The sequence below is a fragment of the Gadus chalcogrammus genome, chromosome 14, assembly GCF_026213295.1.
Source record: "Gadus chalcogrammus isolate NIFS_2021 chromosome 14, NIFS_Gcha_1.0, whole genome shotgun sequence".
NCBI lineage: Eukaryota > Metazoa > Chordata > Actinopteri > Gadiformes > Gadidae > Gadus > Gadus chalcogrammus.
The window spans coordinates 26,411,702-26,428,913 of record NC_079425.1 but is presented as its reverse complement, the minus strand read 5'-3'; the positions used below and the strand labels follow the sequence as shown (position 1 = coordinate 26,428,913).

General features: G+C 47.3%; 3 protein-coding genes across 4 annotated transcripts; 1 reads left to right on the top strand and 2 right to left on the bottom strand.

Annotated features, from left to right (window-relative positions):
- Window positions 1–639: 639 nt before the first annotated feature.
- fadd (Fas (tnfrsf6)-associated via death domain) lies at window positions 640–2,170 on the top strand. The gene is made up of 2 exons (XM_056607754.1): window positions 640–1,085; window positions 1,439–2,170. Exons 1-2 carry the CDS (start codon window positions 788–790, stop codon window positions 1,720–1,722), a joined length of 582 nt encoding a protein of 193 aa, XP_056463729.1. The 5' UTR covers window positions 640–787; the 3' UTR covers window positions 1,723–2,170.
- Window positions 2,171–2,516: 346 nt separating this feature from the next.
- LOC130402992 (uncharacterized) lies at window positions 2,517–11,265 on the bottom strand. The gene is made up of 15 exons (XM_056607087.1): window positions 11,180–11,265; window positions 10,861–10,942; window positions 10,501–10,572; window positions 10,043–10,198; window positions 9,291–9,411; window positions 8,778–8,956; window positions 8,270–8,351; window positions 7,573–7,697; window positions 5,344–5,481; window positions 4,730–4,885; window positions 3,943–4,063; window positions 3,492–3,670; window positions 3,226–3,307; window positions 2,989–3,113; window positions 2,517–2,623 (listed from the first exon to the last, which is right to left on the bottom strand). Coding segments are annotated over exons 2-15 (1,602 nt in total). The 5' UTR covers window positions 10,925–10,942; window positions 11,180–11,265; the 3' UTR covers window positions 2,517–2,621.
- A 2,224-nt stretch (window positions 11,266–13,489) lies between these two features.
- Window positions 13,490–16,330, bottom strand: LOC130403404 (hatching enzyme 1.2-like). Of its 2 annotated transcripts, none has more exons than XM_056607748.1 (10): window positions 16,209–16,330; window positions 16,084–16,114; window positions 15,929–15,994; window positions 15,557–15,709; window positions 15,190–15,307; window positions 14,874–15,052; window positions 14,510–14,591; window positions 14,211–14,335; window positions 13,855–13,892; window positions 13,490–13,588 (listed from the first exon to the last, which is right to left on the bottom strand). In XM_056607748.1, the coding sequence occupies exons 1-9, from the start codon at window positions 16,275–16,277 to the stop codon at window positions 13,873–13,875; spliced, it is 843 nt and encodes a 280-aa protein (XP_056463723.1). In that variant the 5' UTR covers window positions 16,278–16,330; the 3' UTR covers window positions 13,490–13,588; window positions 13,855–13,872. The 2 variants fall into 2 exon arrangements, with proteins under 2 accessions (XP_056463723.1, XP_056463724.1); XM_056607749.1 differs by having other exon boundaries at window positions 13,507–13,584.
- Window positions 16,331–17,212: the final 882 nt, after the last annotated feature.

The window sequence follows — 17,212 nt, the reverse complement described above, 5'->3', positions numbered from 1 at the left end:
AGATAGGTGGTAGAGTTCCTCTTGCCATCTCTGCCCTCCTCCGTAAAATGAGCAAACCGTCTGCAATGACTGCACACACACAAACACACACACACACACACACACACACACACACACACACACACACACACACACACACACACACACACACACACACATACACACACACACACACACACACAAATAGTTTTTGCAGGTCATTGTTAAGGTTGTGTTAATATTGGAATTCACAGCACATCTGCTTCAGAAGAACTATACCCTTCAGTATGGAGATTCTCCAACAAAGTGGAGCACTACCACGTCCTGAGATGTGTTATGTCATGCTGTGGAAGATAACAGTATATCACGTGACAGCACTTGGACGTTGGATGTCCATGTCCTACAAGTCGCAACGACGAGACATTATAGGATCAATGCACTGTAAATGGGGGCTTGATCGGGACGTGAGCGGTTGCTCGGCCTCGTGCCCGCGCTTTAAGCGCGTGCATGTTGCAGAGAATGTGCACCAACGCCCCCTCGGGGCCCACTCCACGGGGGTCACAGAACACGGTGTGACACCGGCACTGGAGCTGAGTGTTGCGGACTTGCGGTGGATGAGTTAAGTGACCAGTACATGCAGTTTCCCGTATGGCGATCGGAGCAATAAGAAAGAGATAGAAAGAAAGCTAAAAACAAGCTTGTTTTATTAGTTTAATTTAAACAAAAAAATAAGGAGTGAACAGCGACACCTACAGTTGAGGAAATAAACAGAAAGTTCAGATTAACAACTTCCGGCTGAAGAGTCGAGATGTCGGGGGACCCTTTCAAACAAAAACTCTTACAGGTGTCTAACCAGCTCACCGAGTCTCAGCTGAAGGATTTGACTTTCCTCTGCGGGTTCATCGGGAAGGCCCGTCTTGAGAAGATTACCCAAGGATACGAACTATTTGAGGTCCTTATCGAACGGAAGAAAATCCAACACGACGACGCGGTGTTCCTGAGTGATCTCCTGACTCAAGTCGGTCGAAGCGACCTGTCGGACCTGTTCACTACTGGGAACCTTGGTCCTACTGCGGGTCCGAATGACCCTAGGGACGCAGAAGGAGGTATGCTACACCCTGTGTGTGCGTGTGTGCGTGTGTGTGTGTGTGTGTGTGTGTGTGTGGTCCTACTCCTACAGAATCAAAGCCTCCTGTAGGTTTTGTAAAGAGCTCAACTTTTACTTCACTTTTGTTTTCAACAGATTCATGTCTTGGTTAATTATCTTAAGTAATTCTAGTTTATATGGGGTTATTATCCTATTTAATACATTTTGATTGTCGAATTGTAAATGTCGTTCATCTTCTACAGGCTCCTCACGAACCCGGTGAGCTCCTCCATGTTTCAGTCCTGGTGCATCAAACAGTTGTTGTTTTTGTTTTTTACATTCATCGCAACGCTTTATCTCACCTTCCTGCAGTGAACATTAATTTGGCCGCGGAGGTGATCGCTGACCATCTAGGGAGAAACTGGCGCAAACTGGCCCGCAAGCTGGGCCTATCGGAGGTGAAGATCAAGAGCATTGAGCGGAGGGGCCAGCAGATGGACCTGGAGGAGCTGGCGATGGAGGTGGTCCGGGAGTGGAGGAGCACCCGGCGGGGGGAGGCCAAGGCGGAGCACCTCCTGGTCGCCCTCAGAGCATGTGAGATGAACCTCACCGCAGAGAAGGTGGAGGAGAGGCTACGGGAGGCTAGTGAGCAGTGATGGAGCAACGTCCAAAAGATCGTTTATGCAGTGAAAGCAAACTGTGTTTTATTTTTGGAGATGTGATGGTGGAGCGACTGACTGGTTTGGAGGAGGGCAGACGGTAAATGATGCAATAAACGTCTGCTTTAAAGGTTCCCTCATGAAGGATCTCTATCTATTCGAACATCTCCTTTATCACTTAGATTTAAATGTATAAAATAGGATAATAATTCCATATATACTAGAATCACTTAAGACAATTAACTACGACATGAATCTGTTGAAAACAAAAGTGTAAGTAAAAGTTGAGCTCTTGGCAAAACATACAGGAGGCTTTTATTCTGTAGGACCACACACACAGACAGACAGACATAAATACATACATAAATACACACACACACACACACACACACACACACACACACACACACACACACACACACACACACACACACACACACACACACACACACACACACACACACACATAATATTCCTTATGGTTGGAATGTTATGAATTGCTTGAACCACGGTCATATTTTTTAGTGAATGTCTGAAATCAGCATAGACACAAAAACAAGTTGTCTAAAACCTGGCAAGGCTTTTTGTATTATGAGTAAAATCAGTTGAAATTTGCTAAGTACTAGTCGTTATAATAGCAATTAACATTTTAGTTTTGTTTTGTTGCATTAGCCTACATTTAAATATCAGTAATATTTGTAATATTCCCTCAATCACAAAACGACACGATCCATTTGCCCCTGATGTCGTGCCCTGCTAGTGAACCCAGCAGGGAGCATGTGACCTCTACTGTGAAATAAATGAACACGTCTGAGAAAAAGAATCTTTATTGTTCCTACAACTTGATCTCAACGTTGAGTGGATCTGCTCTCAGCTGCAGTTCATGTCCACAGCCTTCCTGTGGAGACATGAAGAGGGACCTCTGAATGGACGCCTGATGGCGGTGCTTTTTCAACTTTGATAAAAAAGCATCTTTGAAGCTCGATGTTGAGTGTTCCTTTGCTCATGCGTACATTTACATTTTACATTTATGGCCAAACACACATTCACACATCGACGGCGGTGTCAGCCATGGAAGGAGACAGCAAGCTCGTCAGGAGCAGTCAGGGTGAGGCGTCTTGCTCAGGGACCCCTCGACACTACGTGCGTGGGGATCAAACTAGCAACCTTCTGGTGGTAACAAGTCAAACTGCTCTACCTTCCTGAGTTACTCCCTGTTGGGTGCCTGCACTGCTCTGATACTTGAGTGACAGGGGGACTCACAGCACTTGTAGAGGTTGTTGATCCTGATGATGTCGTTCTTGCTCATCTCCTGGGACCCGCCGAAGGCCACGTTGGGGTTGGGGATGGGGATCATGGTGGGCTGGTTGTTCTTGGAGAAGGCGTACCTGCACGGCGGGAGAAGGAGGAGTCGAATGGTTTGTTTTGGTTGTTAATCACCGTCTGGTTAATAAACGGTACTTGATGCGAATCGCGCCGTGGCGCCGGAGGCAGGCTGACCTCTCGTACTGCATCACAGAGCTGTAGTCGTACGGCGTGCCCTGGTTCAGCGTGTTGAGCTTGTTAAAGTTGTATTTCTGATCTAAGGAGGAGAGGGCAGATTCAAAACTCAAGGAAACAGACGCAGTAAAACATCCCTACAGAACCGAGGAGGATGAAGAGGAGAGCGTGACGGGACACTAGGAGGTAGAGGAGAAGGAGGAAGAGGAGGAGAGTGTGAAGGGACACTAGGAGGAGGAGGAGAGCGTGACACACTGGGTCCTCACCATCGATGATGTTCTCCCAGGCCACCCTGATGTACTTGTCGCGGTCGGAGCGCGTCTGCTCGTGGTTAAAGCCCAGGACATGCAGCAGCTCGTGCTGGACCGTCCCGTGGTAGAGGCAGCCCTGCCGGGCCAGGGACACCACCTGCTTACCCCCCTGACGACCCACCCAAGAGTAGCAGCTAAAAGGAACACACAGGGGGCAAGGGGTTAGAGGTCACAGTGTCAGAGGTCACAAGGTGGGTTTCCGCTGGCCTTTCCATTTTCAATCCTGCTAACAGATGTTTTTAAGTGTCTGCTCTCAAATAGTGAACTAGCTGCTAGGATCTCCTCTGTAGGCGTCCATCACTAAGATGACATCATGTTTATGTGTGGCTCCTCTAACAGAGGAATTGTTCCAATCGGTTGAAGGTGGTTTACTGAGCGAAGTGTTTGTGTTCGACTGGTCTCTCACCCGCTCTCAGACTCGATGTTGAGCCACTCCACGTCGTTCTGGATGGTGGGCCGGAAGCGTATGCAGGACACGGCGGAGAAGGACTCCAGGCCCCGGATTATGATAGCCTTCTCCCGGGGCGCTGGCGCACACACAGGGGGAGCAGAACCTCATCAGTCCAGGAGGAACGTTATGAGAGATCCTGTACTGCAGAACGTCTTGGACCAGTTTCTGCAAAAAGTCTTGAACCGAGTTCTGAGGCAGATAAAGGCTTGAATGGGCTCAGCCCATTTTTTATCCTATTTAAGATTTCTACATTGATATTTGGTATTTCTACATTGATATTTGGGCATCTAGCAAGGATGCCCACTGGGCGCCTCCCTTGGGAGGTGTTTCAGGCACGTCCAGTGGGGAGGAGACCTCGGGGAAGACCCAGGACTAGGTGGAGAGATTATATCTCAACACTGGCCTGGGAACGCCTCGGGATCCCCCCGTCAGAGCTGGTCAATGTGGCCCGGGAAAGGGAAGTCTGGGGCCCCCTGCTTGAGGTGCTCCCCCTGCGACCCGACCCCGGATAAGCGGATGACGATGAATACTCTTACTTTCCCTCTGACAATTCTGTATGATAAACAAACACAATCTTTCTTTGCTATTGTAACGACCAGGAATGAGGTCAGACAACAAGTTTATTGTGCATCAGAGAGCAGCATGAAATAACATCCAAGGAGAGATTAAGGAAAAGGATCCCAGAAGGATCTGAGATGATCTGAAAGGATCCCAGTGGATCCCAGAAGCGGCAGCCACTCACAGTACTGGTTGGCGATGTAGTAGGGGATGTAGACGAGGCCGTCTGTCCACTTCTTCCACAGGCAGCCCTGAGCGGTGCAGGGGTCGGCGTTCCTCCCGGACACAGTCTTGATGGCGATGTCTCCCTCCACCACCACAGGCCCATTAGGGCGGAGAGCTGTGGGGGTCCGCAGACGACGGGGGTTAGGTACCTCTCAGGATACTGGGGTGCTCGGGGGGCTGCAACGCCACTCATGGAGCAGTGGGATTTTGGTTGCATGTTGAAGTCATGGCCGATAATGTATTATGTCAATGTTAGAAAGATTAATTTAAGAAGGACAGATTCTGCACACCCCCTGGAGGGCTGGGCTCACCCCCACCCCAGACCAGAGGTGGGGGTGTTGGGAACCCGGTTTATTGTCAAAGTTTGCAACGATCCATGACCTGGTGCCCCATGCTGCCATGCAGGAGGTCTCTCCCTGAGTGTGTGTGGTGATGGCCGGTTTAACCTGTTGCGTATTGATTTCTCATTGGTCAACAAGTGTGCAGCCCCAACATCCAATCAGTCTGACTCGGGCAGGTGAGGCTGCCTCAACCAACCAGCCGGGCTCAGTGAGGGCTTCTCTTTCATCTTACTGCGGCCTCGGTTGGCTTTCTCCAGAAGCTCTCCCACGGACATCCCAAGGGAAGGGACTTTCTCGCGGCGGACCCCCTCTGCGCAAAGCAAACACAGCACATGGGGTCTCAACCCGGGGACGTGAACCACATCAGGATCTCAATGTCGTCTAAAGACTCAATTCACTACATATGTCAAATGTGTGGGTTTATTGTTTGGTCATTTTCCTCAACGTATTACAAGAATAAGGCTTATTTATTTACTTATTTATTTATATGGCTGATGTATTTACTTATTTATTTATATGGCCTATGTATTTACGACAGAATCTGAGGACCTTAACTCCTACTAAAGTGGGCCTCATAACCACAAATAACGTCATAATGTCATCGAATACTTTGATTCTACTCTCATGCTAGATGAAATCACTGGAACACACTGAGGTCTGTTTGAGGGAGCTGGTAAACCAAGGGTCTTCCTTACCTTCCTGGACGTATCCACGAGAGATATGAAAAGAAAGAGCATGAAAACATTCATTAAATGAACAACATAGCAGTTACTCCTCTACTCTTCTTGGCCCAACCAGGCTCATTCAATCTGGTCCCCTAATCATCCTCCTGTATAATTGGCTGACTCATTAAGTCCCTCACTCTCCACCTGAAGCTGGTGTGTGGTGAGCGTTCTGACGCAGATTGGCTGCCGTGCATCACCCAAGTGGGTGGTACACACTGGTGGTGGTTGGTTAGTGAGGTCCCCCCTTCACTGTAAAGCGTCTTTGAGTGTCTAGAAAAGCGCTATATAAATCCATCCATCAATCCATTACTCTTTATTTGTGTCTGTGTTGTCTCTGTAGTGTTTGTTTCAGCGTAAACACGCCAACCTTCCTTCAATACACATGAAGACTGGGTGCCCTACCTCAGTCTGCCCCTGGACCAGAGCAGCTGATGCCAGCAGCAGAGCAAACACAGCCAAAAACATCTTCACCATCATAGCAACAGGTTTCTGGTGGAGAGAGAGATAGGGAGAGAGAGGGAGAGAGGGAGAAAGAGAGAGAGAGAGACGGTTGGCAGACTCATGCTGGTACTGAAGTCATGCTGTGCAGCAGCGCAAAGCAATATCATTTGCCCTCTCTCAGTAAAAACAAAACACATTTCTGTTACGGCCTTAAGATACCAGTATGGACAAGTGTTCTCCGACTGTAGAGCAGAGCAGGGAGTAGGCCTTACCTTGAGTTCAGAAACACGGTTTGTGAGTTCTGAGCCACTGGACTGTGTTTTATATGGTCACATGTGTGATGTGGACATCTGGGAGAGCCTCCAAAAATAGACTTTTAGATTGTTTCTGAGAATCCTTGCAGCCCGTGTGAAACACCACACATGTGTGTCTGGGTCGGGGCCCATGTGTGTGTATACACTGGGTGGGCACCCTGGTCATGTGTGTCATGCCCTTGATTTTGGGTTTAATGTGCTGAGATACTATTCTTACGTTTCCCAACTACAGGAGGGCTCTCATTTCCATCAAGGTCAGAAAAAGTCACCACATTAAAACAATAAACATAATACGCCATCCTCTTCATGTTATATTAGGAGTATTTAACACGTTTGAAATACCTTTAGATGTATTGTCTGGCAGCAGTGTCTAACCAGCAGCAAACAATGGGGGGGGTGGGGCAGCCTACTGCTCTTTACTCAGAGCTAAAGACCAAATTTATATATATTTTAAAAAATACTTATGAGAGCCATTAAGCCACGCAGAAACAGAGACAGAATGTTGGTTTAATGTTGTTTATCATGATGAGGGCGGTCTACTGGGAGCTCCTGGGGACCGTGGGGGGACCCTCCTGGGGGCTGGTGAGAGGCCCGTCCTGGAGGCCCCTGAGGAGACCCTCCTGGTGTTCGGTGAGGAGCCCTTTCAACCCCCGTCCATTCGTCCAGCCAGTCCTCTGTACGAAGCAGAGAGTCAGTGGTCAGATTCAGCATGGGAGATAACCTGAGTGTGTGTGTGTGTGTGTGTGTGTGTGTGTGTGTGTGTGTGTGTGTGTGTGTGTGTGTGTGTGCGCATGCCCGTCTGTGTGTTAGTGTGTGTGTGCGTGTGTGTTTGAGTGTGAGTGAGCTTTTGGGGGTTTGAGTGTTTGTGTGTGTTTGTGTGCTTGCGTTTGTGCGTTTGTGTGAGTGCATGTGTGTTTGTGTGCACCCATGTGCGTTTGTGTGCGTGTTTGTGTGTGTTTGCTTGGTGAGGCCTGCACTCACAGCACTTGTAGAGGGTGTTGAGGCGGGCGATGTCGTTGCGGCTCATCTGCGTGGCCTTCCCGAAGGAGACGTTGGCGTCAGGGATTGGCACCATGGTCGGCTGGTTGTTCTTAGAGAAGGCATACCTGGAGATTCACACCTGTTAGACTCACTGTACTGGAGGGTCACACCAGTTAGACACACTGTACTGGAGGGTCACACCAGTTAGACTCACTGTATTGGAGTCACACCAGATAGACTCACTGTACTGGAGGGTCACACCAGTTAGACTCACTGTACTGGAGGCACACCAGTTAGACTCACAGACTGGGACCAGCCATCCTGCTGAGGGATGATTGTGTGTTTGTGTGTGTGTGTGTGTGTGTGTGTGTGTGTGTGTGTGTGTGTGTGTGTGTGTGTGTGAGAGTGGTGGTGGGGGGGGTCTGTTTGCTTGTCTGTGTGTTCGTGTGTGTGTGTGTGTGTGTGTGTGTGTGTGTGTGTGTGTGTGTGTGTGTGTGTGTGTGTGTGTGTGTGTGTGTGTGTGTGTGTGTGTGTGTGTGTGTGTGTGTGTGTGTGTGTGTGTGTGTAGGGGGAGGGCATGTGTGTGTGTGTGTGTTTGTGAGTATTTGGTTTTCTGTCTGCATGTGTGCCTAAGTATGTGCGTGCGTGCGTGTGTGTGTGTACGTGCGTGTGCGTGTATGCGTGTGGGTCCTCTCACCTGTGGTACTGCATCACTGAGTTGTAGTCGTAGGACGTGCCCTGGTTCAAGGTGTTCTTCTTCCTGAAGTTGTGCTCCATCCCTTCAACCGATAGAAATCATGACATTAAAGAAACACAATCACACAACCCCAAGGCTAACTGAGGCTAGCCGAGGCTAACTGAGGCTAACTGAAGGCTAGCTGAAGGCTAACTGAGGCTAACTGAAGGCTAAATGAGGGCTCACTGAGGTCAACTGTAGGCTAACTGAAGGCTAAATGAAGGCTAACTAAGGTTAACTGAGGCTAACTGAAGGCTAGCTGAAGGCTAACTGAAGGCTAACTGAGGTTAACTGAAGGCCAACTAAGGCTCACTAAAGGCTAGCTTAAGGCTAACTGAAGGCTAAATGAGGCCACCTGAAGGTTTACTGAAGTTTAGGGTTAGTTAGTAGCTCAAGGCTAACTGAGATTTGCTGAAGGTTAACTGAAGGCTAACTTAGGCTAACTGAAGGCTAGCTGAAGCCAACCAACCTGACTGGACGTTCTGCAGCACCACCCTGATGTACTGGTCACGGTCGGAGCGCGTCTGCTCGTGGTTGAAGCCCAGGGCGTGCAGCAGCTCGTGCTGGACCGTCCCGTGGTAGAGGCAGCCCTGCCGGGCCAGGGACACCACCTGGCCCCCCCCACGACGACCGATGGAGGAGAAACACCTGGAGCCACAACACGGAGGACAGTGAGTCGGTGGAACCTTCTCTCACACACACACACACACACACACACACACACACACACACACACACACACACACACACACACACACACACACACACACACACACACACACAAACACACACACACCCTCCCCCCGCACTCACAATGTTTTGATGCATAATAATTGCAGGTATATGAATAGGAAGATGTTGTTTTACTTCTGAACAACGTTATTTCATCATTTTTTGCGTCAAGGCCAAAGAAAACTGCTTTTATTTTGTGTTTTAATGGAAACCAATCAATGACCCACACTGGTCCGGGGCTCCTACCTACCCGCCCTTGGACTCGATGCTGATCCAGTCCCGGTCTGAGCTGCGGCTGGGTCTGAACCTGATACAGGAGAACGAGGAGAAGGACTCCAGGCCGCGAGTGATGATGGCCTTCTCACGAGAAGCTGGAGGGAGAACCAATGACATCTTACATTTCACCGTACAGAGCTGCTCCATTCTCCTCTCACAGTCCTCCCAGAAAGACTTGTCATTTTCAGAGGACTCGGGAGAGTTGTAGTTCGGTAAACTCAACGTTAATATCCTTTAGGCTTGGCTAGCCGAACGTCTCACGTGAGAGACGTTGCAGCAGTTTGAAACACAACTTCTCCAGTAATGACGAATGATATCATAACTAAACACTTAACAATGCCCCTAAAGACATTCCTACCAACACAACAACACAAGCACGCCCCTATGCTTCCAAATGGAGGCGGTCTTTGGAAGCTAGGAGGCTCGAAGGCTGGATTTGGAAACACTTGTGGTTGGAATCCAGTGACCGGGTCTGGGGCTCACAGTAGACCTGCTCTGCGATTCACAGTACTAGGTGCTGATGTAGTACTGGTCTGGGACTCATAGTAGACCGGGTTTGGACTCACAGTACTGGGTGCTGATGTAGTACTGGTCTGAGACTCTCAGTAGACTGGGTCTGGGACTCACAGTACTGGGTGCTGATGTGGTACTGGTCTAGGACTCACAGCAAAGGTTGCTGATGTAGTACCCGTCTGAGACTCACAGTAGACCAGGTCTTGGACTCACAGTACTGGTTGTTGATGTAGTATGGGATGTAGACCATGCCGTCCGTCCACGGGCGCCACATGCAGCCGCTGGACGTGCACGGGTCGGCGTTCCTCTCGGCCTCCTCGTCAACGACGATGTCTCCCTCCGTCAGGACAGGTTCCCCAGCGGAGCGCACTGCAAGAAGGGGATAGGGCCGTAAGGGAGAGGACTGCAACACGGAACGGAGCAGACTACAAGACGGAGCGGACTACAACATGGAGCGGACTACAACACGGAGTGGACTACAACAGGGAGCGGACTACAACAGGGAGCGGACTACAACAGGGAACGGAGCGGACTGCAACACGGAGCGGACTAAAACAGGGATCGGACTACAACACGGAGCGGACTACAACAGGGAGCGGACTACAACACGGAGCGGAGAGGACTACAACAGGGAGGGGACCACAACCCGTGATTGACGTGCTGTGTCGTACCCAGGTTGCTGTTGGCTCTCTCCAGAAGCTCAGAGACGGGAAGATCTCCCAACCGGCCGTCCTCCACTGCTGTATGGAGGAAAAGAACCACAGACTATTGAGTTCCTCGCTGCCTGTTCCGGTCTGAACTTCTATAGATCTAGAGTATATAGAAGACACCCACCTGCCTGCAGGGTCAGTCGGCAATAGAATCAAAGAGAATAACAAGAACACAGGTCATACGGATGGAATGAAATACAAGTGCAAAAGGTGTAGGCAATATAGACTTCATTCACACTTAACATTACCAAAAGATCACTAGAAGTCTTTTTTTTCATCATAGAATGTAGTTTGGATTATCATGGATCAACTCCACCCTTACCTCCTCATCAGCCCAGCAGCACGGTGAAAGCAACAGCAACGTCACAACACTGAACTTAAGCATATTGTCTCTCTGGGAGTCCTGCCAAAGAGTGTGTGGGGGGGGGGGGGGGGAGAGAGAGAGAGAAAAGAGTTCAAACAAGGCTATATTTAATACCTCCGCTCCACCTGAACAGTGAGGAGTGTGGGGCACGAGTACAAAAGGTACTTGCTCATCAACGACACTAACCTAATTCACTAAATAGTGAATATCAAGGTACATGGTGAACAGAACACATAGATGGCAACGCTTGAAGCGAACAAATGTGAATCCTCTTACCTCAGTAGAGAACAGGGCAGGACACAGATGTGAAGGTGCTCAGATACGAGGGGAAGGAGTTTATATACTGGAGGTGTTAATGCATCACTACAGGAACCAGGGTTGTGTACAGGACATCTGCATCCCTGAGTCAGCTGGATTGGCTGTGCTTATCTTATATTACTACATGAACATATAGTAAAGGTTCTCTGTGCCTATGTGGGAAGCTTGCCGTATGTTGGAAGGTTTGGTATTGAAGTGACTGGTCATCAATTCCATGGGAGTAATGGAGACCTTGAACAGTTGTAATTAGAACCAGTGGGGAGCTTGTCATCTATTACTGCTGCTACATCTGGATAATCTAGTGCTTATTTTTTAGCTACCATGTTGGACCTCATGTCTAACCCTACACACGGCTCTCAATGTACTCTGACTAGGCCAGCATGGGAATAATGTAACAGCAGAATATATCAATACAAGGTGGTTACATCACACCTGAGGCACAGCAACCAGAAACCAGAAGACCCCTGGTCAACAGGTAATAGGTCTGACTCTGACTGAAATAGTGACTGACTGACTTCACCGGACAGCCCCCCATCACTATAGAAACCATTTAGGGGTCCGAGCATCGAAGCCGCTTGGTCCCCTATTGTTTCTGTAACGTGTTTTTTTCCCCTCAAATTCTGTAAAAGTCATACTGCAGCCTCTACCGTAAGTCGAAACTCTTGAAAATTTCAGGTATGGTTACCAATAACCCCCACTACCCATAAACCCAAATTGTGGTACTGCACTCAAAGGTGGCGCTATTGTAAGAAATCATGAATTAGTCTTATTTCTCCTCACCAGATTGACCTGGACTCAAAATTATTTCAGAATATTAATCTCTAGAATAAGATGCATTTATAAAACCCTATGCCCTAAAAATTTTTACTTTTCCCACAATTTCATATTAAATGTCATCATGATAAAAAATATTCAGTCTACAAAAATTCACCAAAATCGCCACAAAAAATCTTTAGACAAAGCCTCTTAAAAATCATCGAACAGAATTTGTTTTATTTAGTTCCATTTGAGAAATATTTGCCAATAAAGTTGGAGCAGTTAGCACATTTTTCTTATATGATCATTTTGTTATTGTATTAAAAAACATACAACTATTATTAGGTGGACACCAATATCCCCCACTACCCATGAACCCAAATTGTGGTACTGCACCCAAAGGTGGCGCTATTTAAAAAAAAAAAAAATGAACTAGCCTTATTTCTCCTTACCAGATTGACCTGGACTCAAAGTTCATTCATCAGGTTAATCTCTAAAATCGGATGCATCTTTTACACCCCGGTCTTCTGCTCTATAAATGTTTACTTTTCCCACAATTTCATAGAAGAGCCAAACGTCCACAGTCAGTGTGCTTGGATGTTTCTGGATGTAGTATGCTTATCAATAGTAATTTTGACCATGTGAATGAGGCTGACGTTTAGGTTTATCAGTGGCTCAATGGGATAATGCCTTGTACAGGTGATCCTTAGGTTAAGAGTTCGAATCCAGATTATAGCATGCTGAACATGACATTCGCCCATGGCAGCTCTCCTGGAGGCCGAGGCACAGTATTGCATTCAGTGGAACATCTTCATCAACATCTTTCCTTCATAAATATTTGTCCTTTTTATATATCTTCCATTAATGTGTTCTTGACTTTTCATTTTGCTCGGTTATATTCAATACTTGTATTCACATAATAATTTAGGGTTATTATTATACCCCCCCACTGGAGGAAGGGACCCCCACTCTACGGTCCAACAAGCTGTCTGTCCTGACATCTTGGGGCTCGGGGCAGGGGGGGGTCATAAACATATGGCCTGCTAAGCCCTTTGAGACTGCAAACGTTAATAATATACTAACATACATAATATACTGTTGGTTATACAAATAAAATCGAATTGTATTGAATTTAATTCTGAGAAGCGAGCGTACGCCTGGTCACATGACCTAAGGTCCTGTGTGTTTATACAGGAATGCCAATCAGGGTCCTCCTGGGAGCATTAGTCTGAAACGGGACGGGCCGCGCCCACGTGGTCGTTCCCAGGACGCAGCGCTGAGTCAGGTCTTCGGCCTGCCGGTCTGACCTGCTCTGAGCCAGTTTCCTGCCTGCTCTATTTGATCAGCTGGGTGGTTTCACCGCTGGGTCGGTGCTCAGCATGATATACATGAAGGTCACGCTGGATTATTGGGGTGACCGTTGATTGAGGGATTAAGGAACACTGCAATTTCAGTCAGCTGATCGAATGCAAAATAGATTCTCAAGTCATCTTAACATGAGATATCCTCAGATCTTCAATGATACAAGTCATTTTGTTTGATATATGTTTAATAATGGTGGATTACAATGTTGATTTTTGATGACAATGATAGTTCTTCTGCCATGTCTACCTGTTGAAAAGAAAAGAAGAGCATTACATAAATCAAACACACACATATACACAGACACACACACGCACGCATGTGCACCCACACACAAACACAAACACACATGCACACGCACTCAAGCACAGACACACACACACACACACACACACAGACACACACACACACACACACACACACACACACACACACACACACACACACACACACACACACACACACACACACACACACACACACACACACACACACACACAAACACACACACTTACCATATGGTGTGTTCAAATCTATTTGTAGATTGTGCTGTCTGAAGAGATAAAGAATATAAGGTATGTTGTTAAAGAGGGACAGATATAGACAAAACTATTATGTTTCAGATGATACATTTTTATATATTTATATACGTATATATATAATATTTAATATACATTAATGAAAAGGATAGATAGATAGAGAGAGAGAGAGAGAGAGAGAGAGAGAGAGAGAGAGAGAGAGAGAGAGAGAGAGAGAGAGAGAGAGAGAGAGAGAGAGAGAGAGAGAGAGAGAGAGAGAGATAGATAGATAGATAGATAGATAGCAAGAGAGACGGAGAGAGAGACAAACAGGTAGATCTAGCGGCACTCACTGCAGCGGTAGAGGAGGTTGATCCTGCTGATGTCCTGGGTGCTCATCTGCGTGGCCCTCCCGATGACAGCGTTGTTGTCTGGGATGGGCAGGATGGTGGGCTGCGTGTTCCTGGAGAAAGCAAACCTGCCACACAAACTAACAGTGAGAAACACCACTGATCTGATATCTGTTACTAATGCTGATGAACCGCCATGGTGTGGATTATAATTGATGCATTCCATTCCTCCTACATACACCACTAACATGGAGATCTGTCTCATCTTGAACAACATCATGTCGATTAAATGAATGGCTCACCTCCCATAGTGCATCACAGAGTTATAGTCGTAGGGGGTCCCCAGATTATTGGTCTGGATCTTCCGGAAGTTGGACTCTTGTCCTGGAGAAGGAGGATGAGCCAAGTTTAGTTTATTTATACATGTAAATCCTTTCATTTAACTGATTTCGCTGTTCAACAGGTGCATCGTTGCACCTTGAACAGATCCAAATCCTACCTCGTATAAACACTGTACTTGTTATTAATTATTATTTCAATTGTATTATTGCTACTCAGAGCTGTCAAACATTGAATAATAATATTTATAATATAAATAAGTATAATACATAAAAAACGAATAGAACTGTAAACCAATAATGTGAAGTGTGCGTCCGCTTCTCCCACCCGGCTCTACGTTCTCCAGAAGGATGCGGACGTTGCTGTCGCGGTCGGAGCGCGACTGCTCGTGGTTGAAGCCCAGGGCGTGCAGCAGCTCGTGCTGGATGACGGACTCGAAGACACACCCCTGGCGGCTGAGTGACACCACCTGGGCCCGCCCCCGGCGCCCCACGAAGGAAAAGCACCTGTGAGGAAGGAAGAGGTTCTGTACTCCATTACGACCATAGAGGTCAGGACAGATGGACAGACAACCTGATGCCATCACTGGTGTCACAATCAACTCTTTGAATCCCATCATCCATGCATGAAGCTGTGTCCATACCCTGAGCGGGACTGGATGTTCACAAAGTCTCTCTGGCGGTCTAAGGGGATGAAGCGGATGCAGGTGGAACTGGCGAACGACGCAAGCGCTTGCATGATGGTGTTCCGTTCTCTCGCCGCTTGATGGGAAACATTTCACGATAAGTGACAGTTCAGATAATGCAGAAAGTCCAGTTTGTCTTAACCCTAACCCAAAAAGATCACTTGTCGATCGCTGCAATTCAGTTTGGAATAAATCAATCAACCGTGCCTTGATTTGGAAAAGGAAACTTCAGCATAACTAAATAAAACGTTAAAATATGAAATCATGCAATACACTGACTATAACTTCCCATGATGCAGATGGACGGATCAGCAGGGAGACTCACAGTACTGATTACTGATGCGGAACGGGACGTAGACCTTCCCGTTGGTGGCCCGGGGCCACAGGCAGCCCCTCGCCGTGCACGGGTCCGCGTTCTTCAGCTCAGGGTCCACCGCGATGTCCCCGAACATCACCAGGGGGTCGCTTCGGCCCTTCCCTGCCAGTAGAGAGGTGGAGGACAGAGAGGTCATTCTGTTGTATTGTGAAATATTAAAGCCCTAAAGTATAATGAACAGACAACCTGTCAAAGTTCATCACAACACATGCTCCTGACAAAAACACATTCAAGGACAGGTATCCTGAGTCTTTAAATGTGTTTTCACATAAGTCAAGTAAATCCTAAAACTGCTACTCATGAAGTGCTTCCTTATCATACCAACGTTAATGTTGGCCCTCTCGAGCAGCGAGGAGACAGAGAAGTCTTCATCCTTCACCAAGTCGCCTGAGAAAGAAGAAATGTTTTACATGCAACAACCTTCACGGAACTACAGTAATGTTCCGCATTTCTATTCAAACAAACACCAAACATACCTGCATTGTCAGCACTGCTTTCATTTGAAGTCTGCAAGAAGTCCCAAAGCAGAGTAAACACAGAGTAGAGTCCTAGTATCCTTATAGTACACTTAATCATTGCAGTTCACACCATTGAAGCTCACCTTTATGACAAAGCTCTGGACGGAGCAGAAGGTCCCAACGAGCAGAGCGATCTGGAGACGGAGGTGCATGGTGCTGCTGGAGTGAGCTGAGATGGTCTCTGAACGCTCCACCAGGGATGGAGAGATTTATAGGATCGCCCACGCATTGATCTCCTAATAAGGCACAATGCCTGAGAAACACATGACGGTAAGGTTGTGGTTTTTGTATTGTGACAACAAAGCCAAATGGAGAAATGAAAGGACACCCTCACTCTGGCTTCATGAAGAAAGAGGTGATGCATTATGAATCAAGTCAGTCTGGTAGACATGTGAGGCGTTTCTGTAGTGAGAGTAGAAAAGGACACCAAAATGAAACAACAGAAATAATAATCGTTATAAAGTGCATGCTCATGTCCAAGCAGAAGAGGCTTTCCTCACATCGACATGCCAACACTTCAAACAAAGAAGTGCAGATGCAACACCCCGCCAAGTTCCCCAATGTCAGCTAAAATGCAGCAACATGTTTACAAGTAATATGCCCACACTCTGCTGAAACAGCTGGTTAGGACATCTGATTGTGAGCCACATCATGGATACAATTATGATGTCCTTCTATAGTCAATTTGGACGAATCCTAAACATTTATTGTAAGAATGCAAACTGTGTCGATATAAACTATTGCAGTTTATTTATTTAAACCATTTACTTAGGGTGAATCCCGTTTCTTTGCTCCAAGCAAAATCTCAGGCCTGCCCCGCGCTGTTACGGGTTCACGCGCAGTGCAGCCGTGTCCCAAAAGCCATTTTAAAGATGAACTGAACCGAAATAATCAACATCGATAACGTTCTAAAAAAAATTACACTAAAAAAAAATCATTTACAGGCTCCAGCTCCACCTTCGGATCGTGTGGGTGTGACTGTTGTGCGTGTGGGTGCTGCCGGAGCATGGACACTGCCATTGAATCGTCTGCTGCCGAGAGGTCCCGGTCAACCTTGACCATCTAATGGTGGGATTAGGTTGCATAA

Coding starts and splice junctions, on each gene's coding strand:
- fadd (XM_056607754.1), top strand. CDS start 788: ATGTCGGGGGACCCTTTCAAACAAAAACTCTTACAGGTGTCTAACCAG. Junction 1,086..1,438: donor CCCTAGGGACGCAGAAGGAG/GTATGCTACACC, acceptor ACCTTCCTGCAG/TGAACATTAATTTGGCCGCG.
- LOC130402992 (XM_056607087.1), bottom strand. CDS start 10,924: ATGCTTAAGTTCAGTGTTGTGACGTTGCTGTTGCTTTCACCGTGCTGC. Junction 10,573..10,860: donor CTGCTGGGCTGATGAGGAGG/TAAGGGTGGAGT, acceptor TTTTCCTCCATA/CAGCAGTGGAGGACGGCCGG. Junction 3,114..3,225: donor TCTGTGATGCAGTACGAGAG/GTCAGCCTGCCT, acceptor CCCGCCGTGCAG/GTACGCCTTCTCCAAGAACA.
- LOC130403404 (XM_056607748.1), bottom strand. CDS start 16,277: ATGCACCTCCGTCTCCAGATCGCTCTGCTCGTTGGGACCTTCTGCTCC. Junction 15,053..15,189: donor AACATCCAGTCCCGCTCAGG/GTATGGACACAG, acceptor CCTTCCTCACAG/GTGCTTTTCCTTCGTGGGGC. Junction 14,592..14,873: donor TCTGGAGAACGTAGAGCCGG/GTGGGAGAAGCG, acceptor CTCCTTCTCCAG/GACAAGAGTCCAACTTCCGG.